A 15,326-nucleotide genomic window follows, 5' to 3' on the forward strand; every position below is an offset into this window, starting at 1 on the left:
ACATTCCTACCAGCAATGGATGAGACGTCCTGTTGCCCTACATTCTTGCCAGCATTTGGTATTGTCAGTGTTCTAGATTTCGGCCATTCTAATAGGTATGTAGTGGTATCTCAATTATCGGGGTATTTTTGGCATTGCCCTGATACTATTATAGTATATGATGTGGAACATCTTTGCATATACTTATTTGCCATCTGTCTGTCTTCTTTGGTGAGGTGTCTGTCAGTCTTTGGTCCACTTGTAGAGCTTTTAAAACTATCAGTGCCCAGGTCACCCTCCAGAACAGTGTCAACTACACGTGTGTAGGACCTGTGTGCTCACACTAGCCCCACACTTACAAGGTGCTGCACTTGGTTTGATGCTCTGTTGTCACTGCCTTAACATTCTTAACACTTTTTCAACAAAGGCCCCCACTTTTTCATTTTGTACTGGACCCGACAAATTGTATAGCCTTGTCCTACCCAATGACTCTGTTTATCTGGGCTGGAGAGCACCTGGGCATTGAATTTTTTTTTAAGTCTTCAGGTGATTCTAATGTGCATCCAAGGTTAGAAACCTCTGTTCTGGAACAGGGCTGCTTAACCTCAGCACTACTGATATTTTGGACTAGATAATTCTTTGTGATGGGGGCTGTCCTGTGCATTATGGGATGTTTAGCAGCATCCTGGCTTTTACCCACTATGCCCCCCGCCCAGTATGACAACCAAAAAATATCTTCAGACATTGCCAAATGTCCCCTGGGGGACAAAATTGCCCTGCCTGAATCACTGTTTTAAAAAACAGAAAAAAAAAAATAATCTTGTTAGGCTTAGCTGATTAAATCCATGGTGTGCAGAATTGGAAAACTAGCTATTTCAACTGAAATTACAAGAAAGAGTATCTTCTTTCAATCAGTATCAGAAAGGTTGACAGCTTTCTATTCCTTTTTACCGTTTGCAAGGCTTTCGGGGCAAGTTTCAAACCTTATCTTAAATTAAAATTAAACAGGTGTTTGCTAAATAGCTACTAAGCTGCTCCAACAAAAGAAACTATATCGAAGGCTACGCACCCCACCACCACCACCCCTGCCCTTGCTCCAAGAAAGAGAGATTGAGAGAGAGAGAGAGAGCCTCAGAGAGTCAAGAATTCACAGCCATCCAGTGCTACCATTTTCCATGGATCGCATTTCTTTTGACACAAGTCAGCCCTGACCAATAGTGCTACTAAATCATGCTCTAAAGAAAAATACCTGCAGAGCCTAAAATATCCTCCAATAAAAAAGTGGATGTTTGTTGAGACCTTAAAGTCAATCAAGAGGCCGAGGCCTAAGGTTAAAATAAATAAATAAATAAGAGCTTTCCCGCCGGGAAGAGGGCAAAATGTCCCCGACCTCAGGACCACCGTCCAAAGGCCCGCTCACAGATTGGAAGTAGGGCAAAGGATGGCGACAGGCCAGGTTAGCTTTTAAATCTACATATAAATCACATGTAGAAATCAAAGCTTCCATCTTTTCGAAAAGTGACTAATGTGGCTTTTTGTCCTTTCTTCTTAGAGTCAGTGTTCTCTCCCCAGGGAGACGCCTATGAATCCTACCCGCGGTAAAAATTGCCTGAAATTGTACACTCATGGCTTGAAACCCGGAGGATGTTTATTATGTTGTCTCTAACGTGCGCTTCAAGTTTGGTTTCAGAACAAATGTATTAAAGAGCAAATACAGGCTGGTAGGTAGTATTCTTACTTGAACTGCTGAGATATATGACTGTATTAGGTCAGCCACATGTGTACATATAGAGTTTATTTAATCTGAAGGTGCTTTTCCATTTTCTACAGCAGCTCATTATATTCCAGGATAAGAGCAATCCACAGCTCATCTATTATTGTTAAAATAATTTTTACATAGAATGATTTTATGTATATGAGAATTTTATATTTTCTCATCATCCCTGAAGATGGTATTTTTTAAAGCTCATTTAGTCATTATAGTGCCAACAGCCACTTGTGTAGAGCACGTACTGTGTGCCAGGCTCTCTCTAAGCCACTGGTAATGATATCTTCTTTCATTTCATCCTCACTTCCACTCAAAGGTATAATCAGTGTTAGTTCAAGTACACTGGCTGTTGTTTGGTCATTCATTTTAGAGATGAGAAAATCCAGACTGAGAAAAGTAGAGGAAGTTGCCCTAGGCCACCAGCTAGGGAAGTGTCAGAGCCAGGGTTCTGACCCCAGACCCAGCTACATTCCAAGGCCCCTTCAGCCCATTTGTGCCACGTTGCCTGTCATGATCATCTTGGCTTGTTTTCTGATAAAGTGGTAAATAAAAAATGTCATCTTGGCATTATATCATCAGAAGTACTTTCGTAATTGATCACATCAATGTATTGACATAGAGATGTAGATCTGTATTACATAATCTATAAGATCAATCACAGGTACAGTGATGCTGAACTACAACAGTTAGATGGTGGCAAGATCATGGCTCCGTTTTAGAATGCATGACGGTCGTGCTCAACATCTAGAACTTTATCCACTGACTTCTAGGTTAAAGCAGTGGTGAGTTTGAGCTGGTCATGAACTGCAGGTACTGGTAGCACGCACCCTTTCAAGTATCTGTTACCCTTCACCTGTGGTTTGTCAGACCACAACTCTCACTTACGTGCTAGAAGCACAAGCTCAGTGGCACTCAGAGACGTGCTAGCCAGAAGCCCCATCTGACCGCAGTGCATACAGATGTCTAGTGTTTCACGACATTTTATCATAGAACTTCTTGCAGAACAACAATTTGCTCAGAAAAGAACCAGATGTGGGTCTAGGACAATGCTTTAAGCATCACTGGATTGAGGATCTCACAATCACTCCCCTCCCTTTCTGCTCTGTGGCATGGTGACTCTGCATAGGACACATGAATATGCCAAAAGCATCTAGGTTTAAGCATTTTATGGGTACTTAGGGACTCCTGCCTAGGGTGGGTGCTCTAAATAAGAAGATTCTATGTAGGCACTGGTAATAGAAACCTAATATAAGAAGGTTTCTGAGTTCAAAAGAAAACCAACGTGCTGCCTGACAGATTCTGCTGTCGAGGTGAAACCCCTCCTGTACCACTGCATCTGTCTTCCCGAAGTGAATCTCTTCTTACTCGGTGACAAAATTGCAGAGATTGCAAAAACACACGTCTTTCAGTCCCAATGTCACAGCCCAGTGGGTGAGATTAAAAAATGAAAAAGGAGCTCTCATTAGATGACATGGCAAGGCCCCCAGAGCCCAGCAGACGGATGGTTCCTGCAGCACACAGCCAGCTCCCCTCAGGACAAGGCACTATTTTGAAGCCTCCCGTCACTTTTCTATTTGAAGGTACAGGTTTGAGTGTGAGGTTCCAATACCTAAGTGAGAACATAAAGCAGTTGGAGTCTAACACCATCTGGAAAGCCTTAGGAGGTTTACATTACCTTCGCACCTGCCACAGAGAAGAAAAATCAACTCTGGTTTTTAGAAGGGACTGAAGCCATTTATATCTTGCTGCATTTATTCCCCCGGCAGCCCTGGCAGAGCACATCACCATCCGAGTCCTACACTCTTCCCTTTTTACACTTTCCCTTTAAAGAGACTGATAGGAAGATAGCCAACCCTAAAAGTACCAGATGAAGCTCCACCCACTGTTCTCTACCACTGAGTCACTGAGGTAGTGCCCTGCAAACATGACAACACCCCTGCAAACTCACTGAGAGAATTTACATCAACTCAAGTTCCAGGTGGCAGAGATGAGAGTCCAACCACGAGCACTCATGCACACAAATTGTCACCAGGAATCAGCGAAAAAAGCACAACACTTCCAACACCTTTCTCCGGTTCAGATCACCAGCTGGGGGCCTTGGGACTTCAACATCAAGCTCGCTGTGCAAAGGCATACTGTAAGAGCCATTGTTCTAGACGGCGGCATAGGAAAGCATTACGTGGACTCCATCCTCACCCTCTGGTGCTTAGAACTGTCCCATCCTTCTTCCTATCTTCATAACTTTACATTAAATGATACATGTTATGGAAGGCTTGATTGCTGCATGTAAGGCTGAACACACTGGGCTTATTACACTATGAGTGAATTTAAGGAGAAAGGTATTTTATTTATAGCACCACTGTATCACAATTTAATTTCCTTCTTACCATGGCAACATGAGGCAACACGCACAAATTCTGCATTGGTGGAATCTCACCAATAAAACATATTTAGAATCCTCCTTTGGGGGAGCTTGGCTGATAAATTGTGTCTACCCCAAAGCAATACAAATTCTTTTTTTTAAATTTAATTTTATTTATTTTTTTATACAGCAGGTTCTTATTAGTCATCCATTTTATACACATCAGTGTATACATGTCAATCCCAAACTCCCAATTCATCACACCCCCACCCCACCCCTCCGCCACTTTCCCCGCTTGGAGTCCATACGTTTGTTCTCTACGTCTGTGTCTCTATTTTTGCCCTGCAAACCGGTTCATCTGTACCATTTTTCTAGGTTCCACATATATGCGTTAATATACGATATTTGTTTTTCTCTTTCTGACTTACTTCACTCTGTATGACAGTCTCTAGATCCATCCACGTCTCTACAAATGACCCAATTTCGTTCCTTTCTATGGCTGAGTAATATTCCATTGTATATATGGACCACATCTTCTTTAACCATTCGTCTTTTGGTGGGCATTTAGGCTGCTTCCATGACCTGGCTATTGTAAATAGTGCTGCAATGAACATTGGAGTGCATGTGTCTTTTTGAATTATGGTTTTCTCTGGGTATATGCCCAGTAGTGGGATTGCTGGGTCATATGGTAAATCTATTTTTAGTTTTTTGTTTGTTTTTTTTTTCCGTACGTGAGCCTCTCACTGTTGTGGCCTCTCCCGTTGCGGAGCACAGGCTCTGGACGCACAGACTTAGCGGCCATGGCTCACGGGTCCAGCCGCTCCGCTGCATGTGGGATCTTCTCGGACCGGGGCACGAACCCGTGTCCCCTGCATTGGCAAGCGGACTCTCAACCACTGCGCCACCAGGGAAGCCCTATTTTTAGTTTTTTAAGGAACCTCCATACTGTTCTCCATAGTGGCTGTATCAATTTACATTCCCACCAACAGTGCAAGAGGGTCACCTTTTCTCCAAACTCTCTCGAGCATTTGTTGCTTGTAGATTTTCTGATGATGCCCATTCTAACTGGTGTGAGGTGATACCGCATTGTAGTTTTGATGTGTATTTCTCTAAAAATTAGTGATGTTGAGCAGCTTTTCATGTGCCTCTTGGGCATCTGTATGTCTTCGTTGGAGAAATGTCTATTTAGGTCTTCTGCCCATTTTTGGATTGGGTTGTTTGTTTTTTTAATATTGAGCTGCATGAGCTACTTGTAAATTTTGGAGATGAATCCTTTGTCCGTTGATTTGTTTGCAAATATTTTCTCCCATTCTGAGGGTTGTCTTTTTGTCTTGTTTGTAGTTTCCTTTGCTTTGCAAAGGCTTTTAAGTTTCATTAGGTCCCATTTGTTTATTTTTGTTTTTATTTCCATTACTCTAGGAGGTGGATCAAAAAAGATCTTGCTGTGATTTATGTCAGAGAGTGTCCTTCCTATGTTTTCCTCTAAGAGTTTTATAGTGTCTGGTCTTATATTTAGGTCTCTAATCCATTTTGAGTTTATTTTTGTGTATGGTGTTAGGGAGTGTTCTAATTTCATTCTTTTACATGTAGCTGTCCAGTTTTCCCAGCACCACTTATTGAAGAGACTGTCTTTTCTCCATTGTATACCCTTGCTTCCTTTGTCATAGATTAGTTGATCATAGGTGCGAGGGTTTATCTCTGGGCTTTCTATCCTGTTCCATTGATCTATATTTCTGTTTTTGTGCCAGTACCATACTGTCTTCATTACTGTAGACTTGTAGTATAGTCTGAAGTCAGGGAGTCTGATTCCTCCAGCTTTGGTTTTTTTTCCCTCAAGACTGCTTTGCTGATTCGGGGTCTTTGGTGTCTCCATACAAATTTTAAGATTTTATTTTCTAGTTCTGTAAAAAATGCCATTGGTAATTTGATAGGGATTGCACTGATTCTGTAGATTGCTCTGGGTAGTACAGTCACTTTCACAATAGTGATTCTTCTAATCTAAGAACATGGTATATCTCTCCATCTGTTTGTATCATCTTTAATTTCTTTCATCAGTGTCTTATAGTTTTCTGCATACAGGTCTTTTGTCTCCTTAGGTAGGTTTATTCCTAGGTATTTTATTCTTTTTGTTGCAATGGTAAATGGTAGTGTTTCCTTAATTTCTCTTTCAGGTTTCTCATCATTAGTGTATAGGAATGCAAGAGGTTTCTGTGCATTAATTTTGTATCCTGCAACTTTACCAAATTCATTGATTAGCTCTAGTAGTATTCTGGTGGCATCTTTAGGATTCTCTATGTATAGTATCATGTCATCTGAAAACAGTGACAGTTTTACTTCTTCTTTTCCAATGTGTATTCCTTTTATTTCTTTTTCTTCTCTGATTGCAACGGCTAGGACTTCCAAAACTATGCTGAATAATAATGGCGAGAGTGGACATCCTTGTCTTGTTCCTGATCTTAGAGGAAATGTTTTCAGTTTTTCACAATTGAGAATGATGTTTGCTGTGGGTTTGTCGTATATGGCCTTTATTATGTTGAGGTAGGTTCCCTCTATGCCCACTTTCTGGAGAGTTTTTATCATAAATGGGTGTTGAATTTTGTCAAAAGCTTTTTCTGCACCTATTGAGATGATTGTATGGTTTTTATTCTTCAATTTGTTAATATGGTGTATCACATTGATTGATTTGCATATACTGAAGAATCCTTGCATCCCTGGGATAAATCCCACTTGACCATGGTGTATGATCCTTTTAATGTGTTGTTGAATTCTGTTTGCTAGTATTTTGTTGAGATTTTTGCATCTATATTCATGAGTGATACTGGTCTGTAATATTCTTTTTTTTGTAGTATCTTTGTCTGGTTTTGGTATCAGGGTGATGGTGGCCTCATAGAATGAGTCTGGGAGTGTTCCTTCCTCTGCAATTTTTTGGAAGAGTTTGAGAAGGATGGGTGTTAGCTCTTCTCTAAATGTTTGATAGAATTCACCTGTGAAGCCATCTGGTCCTGGACTTTTGTTTGTTGGAAGATTTTTAATCAATTTCAATATCAGTGCTTGTGATTGGTCTGTTCATATTTTCTATTTCTTCCTGGTTCAGTCTTGGAAGGTTATACCTTTCTAAGAATTTGTCCATTTCTTCCAGGTTGTTCATTTTATTGGCATAGAGCTGTTTGTAGTAGTCTATTAGGATGCTTTGTATTTCTGCTGTGTCTGTTGTAACTTCTTCTTTTTCATTTCTAATTTTATTGATTTGAGTCCTCTCCCTCTTTTTCTTGATGAGTCTGGCTAATGGTTTATCAATTTTTTATCTTCTCAAAGAACCAGCTTTTAGTTTTATTGATCTTTGCTACTGTTTTCTTTGTTTCTATTTCATTTATTTCTCCTCTGATATTTATGATTTCTTTCCTTCTACTAACTTTGGGTTTTGTTTGTTCTTCTTTCTCTAGTTACTTTAGGTGTAAGGTTAGATTATTTATTTGAGATTTTTCTTGTTTCTTGAGGTAGGCTTGTATAGCTATAAACTTCCCTCTTAGAACTGCTTTTGCTGCATCCCATAGGTTTTGGATCATCGTGTTTTCATTGTCATTTGTCTCTAGGTATTTTTTGATTTCCTCTTTGCTTTCTTCAGTGGTCTCTTGGTTATTTAGTAACATATTATTTAGCCTCCATGCGTTTGTGCTTTTTACGGTTTTTTTTCCCCCTGTAATTGATTTCTAATCTCATAGCGTTGTGGTCAGAAAAGATGCTTGATACGATTTCAATTTTCTTAAATTTACTGAGGCTTGATTTGTGACCCAAGATGTGAACTATCCTGGAGAATGTTCCGTGTACACTTGAGAAGAAAGTGTAATCTGCTGTTTTTGGATGGAATGTCCTATAAATATCAATTAAATCTATCTGGTCTATTGTGTCATTTAAAACTTGTGTTCCCTTATTAATTTTCTGTTTGGATGATCTGTCCGTTGGTGTAAATGAGGTGTTAAAGTCCCCCACTATTATTGTGTTACTGTCGATTTCCTCTTTTAGAGCTGTTAGCAGTTGCCTTACATATTGAGGTGCCTCCTATGTTGGGTGCATACATATTCATAATTGTTGTATCTTCTTCTTGGATTGATTCCTTAATCATTATGTAGTGTCCTCCCTTGTCTCTTGTAACATTCTTTATTTTAAAGCCTATTTTAGCTGGTACGAGTATTGTTACTCCAGCTTTCTTTTGATTTCCATTTGCATGGAATATCTTTTTCCATCCCCTCACTTTCAGTCTGTATGTGTCCCTAGGTCTGAAGTGGGTCTCTTGTAGACAGCATATATATGGGTCTTGTTTTTGTATCCATTCAGTGAGCCTGTGCCTTTGGTTGGAGCATTTATTCCACTCACGTTTAAGGTAATTATCGATATGTATGTTCCTATTACCATTTTCTTAATTGTTATGGGTGTGCTTTTGTAGATCCTTTTCTTCTCTTGCGTTTCCCACTTTCAGAAGTTCCTTTAACATTTGTTGTAGAGCTGGTTTGGTGGTGCTGAATTCTCTTAGCTTTTGCTTGTCTGTAAATCTTTTGATTTCTCCATCGAATCTGAATAAGACCCTTGCCAGGTAGAGTAATCTTGGTTGTAGGTTCTTCCCTTTCATCACTTTAAGTATATCATGCCACTCCCTTCTGGCTTGTAGAGTTTCTGCCTAGAAATCAGTTGTTAACCTTATGGGAGTTCCCTTGTATGTTATTTTTTGTTTTTCCCTTGTTGCTTTCAATAATTATTCTTTGTCTTTAATTTTTGTCAATTTGATTACTATGTTTCTTGGCGTGTTTCTCCTTGGGTTTATCCTGCCTGGGACTCTCTGCACTTCCTGGGCTTGGGTGGCTATTTCCTTTCCCATGTTAGGGAAGTTTTCAACTATAATCTCTTCAAATATTTTCTGGGGTCCTTTCTCTCTCTCTTCTCCTTCTGGGACCCCTATAATGCAAATGTTGTTGTGTTTAATGTTGTCCCAGAGGTCTCTTAGGCTGTCTTCATTTCTTTTCATTCTTTTTTCTTTATTCAGTTCCGCAGCAGTGGATTCCACCATTCTGTCTTCCAGGTCACTTACCCGTTCTTCTGCCTCAGTTATTCTGCTATTGATTCCTTCTAGTGTATTTTTCATTTCAGTTATTGTATTGTTTATCTCTGTTTGTTTGTTCTTTAATTCTTCCAGGTGTTTGTTCTTTAATTCTTCTAGGTCTTTGTTAAACATTTCTTGCATCTTCTCGATCTTTGCCTCCATTCTTTTTCCGAGGTTCTGGATCATCTTCACTATCATTATTCTGAATTCTTTTCCTGGAAAGTTGCCTATCTCCACTTCATTTAGCTGTTCTTCTGGGGTTTTATCTTGTTCCTTCATCTGGTACATAGCCCTCTGCCTTTTCATCTTGTCTATCTTTCTGTGAATGTGGTTTTTGTTCCACAGGCTGCAGGATTGTAGTTCTTCTTTCTTCTGCTGTCTTCTCTCTGGTGATGAGGCTATCTAAGAGGCTTGTACAAGCTTCCTGATGGGTGGGGCTCAGTTCCCTCCCTGTTGGTTGTTTGGTCTGAGGCAACCCAACACTGGAGCCTACCTGGCTCTTTGGTGGGGCTAATGGCAGACTCTGGGAGGGCTCATGCCAAGGAGTACTTCCCAGAACTGCTGCTGCCAGTGTCCTTGCCCCGTGGTGAGCCACAGCCACCCCCCGCCTCTACAGGAGACCCTCCAACACTAGCAGGTAGGTCTGGTTCAGTCTCCTGTGGGGTCACTGCTCCTTCCCCTGGGTCCCGATGCACACACTACTTTGTGTGTGCCCTCTAAGAGTGGAGTCTCTGTTTCCCCCAGTCCTGTCAAAGTCCTGCAATCAAATCCCACTAGCCTTCAAAGTTTGATTCTCTAGGAATTCCTCTGCCCATTGCCAGACCCCCAGGTTGGCAAGCCTGACGTGGGGCTCAGAACCTTCACTCAGGTGGGTGGACTTCTGTGGTATAAGTGTTCTCCAGTTTGTGAGTCACCCACCCATCAGTTATGGGATTTGATTTTATTGTGATTGCACCTCTCCTACCATCTCACTGTGGCTTCTCCTTTGTCTTTGGATGTGGGGTATCTTTTTGTTGAGTTCCAGTGTCTTCCTGTAGATGACTGTTCAGCATTTAGTTGTGATTTCCGTGCTCTCGCAAGAGGGAGTGAGCACACGTCCTTCTACTCCGCCACCTTGAACTCGCAATACAAATTCTTAACAGAAGATTCCAGTCAAACAGATTACATGGTGCTCAGAGGAATGAAAGGGACATGATATTTGGCTGGGTTCCATTGGGAGGTGCTCAGTTTTGGTTTTGTGGTACTCCCTTTAAACCAGGTATGTTCTCAGCTGTAATCCGAAGGCTCACCCCTCAGAGTTAAAACCCAAAGTGCTGGGACAGACATTTTCCTCTTGACCAGAATCTCTCAAGGCAAGCGGGACTCTGCCTGTTTAGTGTGGGGTCTCTGGGTGATCACTTTGGGTGTTGGAGATTGTTATATTTATAACTACTTCATTTTCCTCCTACTTTAATAAAATCTTGAGTAGCTTTGAGTTCAGGAAAGAAAACCATTGCATTGTTGCATAAAATCACAACAGTGTGGTGTCAGCCCTTTGCAGAGTATGAATCTGAGTGCCTGTTGAATTTTGCCTACATTACAAAGATTCCATGAAACAATATCATATATGCCTACAGTCTATTACATCCACCCACACATAATTTACAGGAAATTTCCTTTGCTTAAAATCAGCCAGAACATCGACCTGAAGTTCAAATGGAGTGGCTTTTGATTACAAACAGCCCTCAGTTTCCTAATTGGTTGATCCATGTGTTCCAACCTTAACAGTTCCAAGTCATATGGATCATATTTTGATTACACATAACCTTAGCACAGGAGGCACCATCGCAAGAAGGCCTGAGAAAGAAAGAGCTTATTTTATAACTATGAATGGCGACAGTGTTCTTTGGAACTTGGGGGTGGCTCCTGGAACTTAAACACATGGGGCTGCTTCAATGGCACATCCTCTGTGTTTTATTTCCGATGTAGCCAGTGGGCGACTTGTCCCGCGTTTGGTGTGTGAGAGGCTCATGTTATACTCAGCCCAGAGGGGCCAGTGCTGGTGTGGCCCCACCTGCACCCACTATGAGCATATCCAGACTGGGGTGCTGGGTTTGCACCCCTTTTTCCAACTGTCACTAAAACTGAGGTCATTTCTTTTGAACACAGTAATATAATTTTTCTCCAGTAGCTGAAGAGAAAAGCTTAAAGACAAAAGCACCTCTGATTCACCCACTCACCCACAGTTGAAGAATTTAAACTCTAGAAAAAGGAAGAGATTTGAATAGAGCTATTGAGAAATCAGAATGTCAAGTTATTAGCCTTTAGTACTTGGGTTTACAAAACACGTGATCATTTTCTGAAAGCTGGATTTCCCACACAAAAGAATTTGCTCCTGAGCACACAGGACAACTTGAAGGACTGAGAAGAAAAGAAACAGAACTGAATCCTTTTGTCATGGGAAGATGTGCCAGGGCTGAGGGTCCAGAGCTCTCCCTGGCATCATGGGAAAATGATGGGGTTTCCATGTAGCTCATGTTTATCTCTTTAAGTAGAAAAAAAAAATTTTTTTAACGTTAATGAGTTTCAATGGCATTTTAAAAAATGTGCTTCCCTGCCTCTTCAAACAATACGGGAGACACCATTAAGAAAAATACACTATAATATCGAGATACCCTCAGGGGCTACTGCAGTGTGCAGGACCCTTTGTTACGGCACCTCCCAGAGTGGTGTTTTTGTGAATCTAATGCACTAACTTGAAAATTCAAGGCTGAATTGACAGTTGCCTGGAAAAACCAGATAACAAGCTGATTAAATCAGTGAACTTAAAATTATAGGTAATATTAAACTAGTACACCCAGCTCCAAGTACCTCTTCACAATTGATCTACACGTTAACACGCAGATATAGGTATATCTGTGTGAGTGTGAGGGTGTGTGTGTTCCCCTTATTTCCCAGAAGCTTTTTTTTTGTATTCAAAATATTCACTATTTCCATATTCTAAATAGTCTCTTTTTCCTATATTCTAAATGGTTAGTGCTGCCTGAATGACCACCTGCTGAATGAAATACTGTCCTACCTTGGGAACGGGGGTAAACACACTAGTCAACAACAAAGACCGCTTGACGTTCTCTTGTTCCACCCCTACATTTCTATTTCAGTTTATCTATTTATTCTCCACCTCACTTCCAAACTGAACTGAGATGGTTCCACCTCCTCCGTGAGCCCATCCCCAAAATGTTTTAAAATACAATCCATGCAGAGAAAAACTGCAGTGTCACCACCACACCATTCATAAATGCAAATTCATTCATGATGAAGCTTTCGTTTGAAATCTCCCTTCACACACTGCACCCTGCACAGCTCCCAGCGCAACGCCGAGCCTCCAAGCTGCTTTTTGATCCTGATGCCATATCAGCACCTTTCACAATGTGGCCACATCTCTATGTTCATCTGCATTCCCCTCTCCCCTTGCAGGTGGGCAGCATGCTGAAGACTCCCAAGTTACCTATTTGGCTGTGCAACATCAACGGAAATTACAGCGTCCTTTTTAGCACAGACAGGCAGCTGTTATCAGACTGGAAAGTGGAGCGCCTCTTTGATCTGTACTTCTACAGTGGCCAGCCCGCACAGAACAAGCCTGCGCACCTTACCGTAGGTGAGCATTCCAGATCCCAAGCGCCCTGACCTTTAATGCGCTCAGAGAGATGCGGCTACTGCCGGTTCACAGCTCATGCTAGCTCTACAGGAAGATGTAGAAGTGTGATCTCTGAGATGAAACCTAGGCATCAATCCCATTGGCCTAACCTAAGCATTGTAACGTGGAAATTCTAAACCTGCTTTAAATAAGGGCAGGGGGTCCGGAAGTAGCACAGAGGAACCAACAACTTTTAGGTAAGAGAAAAAACAAAAGGTTGAGAGTCAGATTTCCAAAAAAGTCTTCCCTGGGGTCTTCTATCTGCGAGCACAAGGCATGTACTGCCCAAGGAAAGAACTAGAAAAACAAAGGGATGGGGCAGGGGGGTTCCAACTGGTCTATTCTATCCCAAGAACAAACATCGGATGATCAATCACCCTGGGACATAGTAACGAAACTGAGAGGGCATTTGTGTTCAGATTAGTTCAAAAAGCATTTTTGAGGCCTACTAACAGCCAGCCACTAGGAAAGCAACGATAACGAAAGCACAGTCCCAGCAAACCTTAGAGGTTCTGCTCCAAGGGCGACCACACAATCCACTTCAATTCCCACCATATTTTTTTAAACACATGAGGAAAAAAGACTAATCTTAAGATGTCTTTAAACATTGGCCTTTTGGACAAGGGAAAAACCATGATGAGACTGGGAGGCTGTATCTGGTGCCTCGGCACCATAGATGGAGCCTTGCTGATTTGATGTCTGACTCTTTGCATTTAGTATCACAGGTCTGGCGTTAAGTAACTTGTCATTATTATGACTAAATGTGGAAAAGTGTCTTAGTGGCTGCTTTATCTGTGTGACTCCTAATTCTTGTTCTCTACTTATGAGAAATATCTGTATAGATATATAGATATACATGAGCCCATTTCATTTAGTGGGACATTGACAATACATTCCTTAAAATATATTATTGTTTCTACTTTACTCTCTTCTTCGAGGAAAGCATCGTTTTTTCTTTTTGTTTTTATTAGCTCACATGCATGGCAAGCATTCTGTTCCGGGTGCTGTGTTGAAAACTTTACATACATTATCCCATTAAATTCTCCCAACAGTCATCTGAGGTAGATACTATGGTATTTATTTTACATAGAGGAAACTGAAGTGGCCAAAAAATGATTTCTAACTGAGTAAATGAGGCTGAGAGATGTTAAGTACCCTCTCAAATGTCATTTGAGACCAACCTGGGCCTGGAACTCAGTTCTTGACTACTCATGAGAATACTTTGCCCTTCACCCCCAAATGCAAAGGTACTCTTAGAAGCACTGAGAAGCAGTAAGCTCTCTCTTCTCTTGTTTTTCCCGACAACATCCGGTGACCTACACCCGGCTCTATGTGTCCCACCTGGTGCTGGACCATGCCATTACATGTCATCAATATTCCGTTTCTGAACTCTACAACAACCCAGGTTATCATGGTCATGTTTTGTATGGGGCGAGTCTAAATACCATCATCTACTAGAATACCCCTCTGCTTACCCAGTTCTAGGAACACAGCTTCCTGAGCCCAACTCCTGCCCACCCATCCTACATTCCTTCCTTCCTGGCTTCCTCCAAAATGGTATACATAGGCTGGGGTCTAAATGCTGGCTGTTTCCCCCCTCAGATACTCATTCCCATCACTGGGAAAGAGTCCGACATGAAGATGAACACAGGCCAGGAAGACGGTTTTCTCCAGTGGAGGCAACAATCAGAACCAAGTGGAGAGAGGCCACCATCAACTGGAATGGAACCGTTCCCCTTTACTAAAGAGAAAGCCAGGATGTGCAATGAAGTCTGAAGTGTCAGCACCGCTGGGATACAAAGCCTAATTGGGGGAGAGACCATTTCACATCTACATTCCTCATTCCGAAGCCCCACCAAACCCCGCACCCCGTGAGCAGTCTGTTCTTCCTTTGGTCCTCTATGAACTGTCTGCACTTTCTATATCAGTGCTGTAGGAGACGTACAGGCCACTTACTGCCGCATCTGGAAGGTGTGTCCTCTACACTCACCTAGGCTGGTGCCTTCATTTTTATTCAAAGAGAAACTGAAGTCTCTTTCCTTCACGTTCTCTCCAAATTCCTCTCTTCTCGGTGTGATTCTCCCCGGGGATTACGGAAGCAGGGAGCTAGCTTTCATTTGGGGATGAAGCTACCAGTAATACACCATCAGATTTTTAGTTATGGCAAGAACTCAAGCCTTCTCAAAGATTTCCCGGTATGAAGAGCATTCCCTTCCAAGGTTACATTTTGAGTGCCCACATTAGCAAGCTCTTGTCATTAAAATAGTAAATGGGCTTGAAGTGGGGTCTATTCCTGGTAGGCTGGCTATTGTAGCTGGCTGGGAGTTCAAGCCATCAAGGAGAGCACACAGAAGGAGAGATTCTTTCTATCAGTGCTATGTTTGCTTCGTCTCTTTATAAGCTGGATATAAATACATAGACGGACAAACAGATAAACTGAGAAAGA

General features: G+C 41.6%; 1 protein-coding gene across 1 annotated transcript in view; it reads left to right on the forward strand.

Annotated features, from left to right (window-relative positions):
• MINDY4B (MINDY family member 4B) overlaps nucleotides 1-15,004 on the forward strand; it is a 41,527-nt gene extending 26,523 nt beyond the window's left edge. The window contains exons 11-12 of the mRNA XM_022582490.3: nucleotides 12,661-12,841; nucleotides 14,483-15,004. Coding sequence (XP_022438198.3) covers nucleotides 12,661-12,841; nucleotides 14,483-14,625 — 324 coding nt within the window. The 3' untranslated portion in view covers nucleotides 14,626-15,004. The remainder of the gene's footprint in view (nucleotides 1-12,660; nucleotides 12,842-14,482) is intronic.
• Nucleotides 15,005-15,326: the final 322 nt, after the last annotated feature.

The sequence above is a fragment of the Delphinapterus leucas genome, chromosome 4 (assembly GCF_059928025.1).
Source record: "Delphinapterus leucas isolate spDelLeu-1000000601 "Yukka" chromosome 4, BTC_Dleu_Yukka2, whole genome shotgun sequence".
In the NCBI taxonomy this organism is placed as follows: Eukaryota; Metazoa; Chordata; class Mammalia; order Artiodactyla; family Monodontidae; genus Delphinapterus; species Delphinapterus leucas.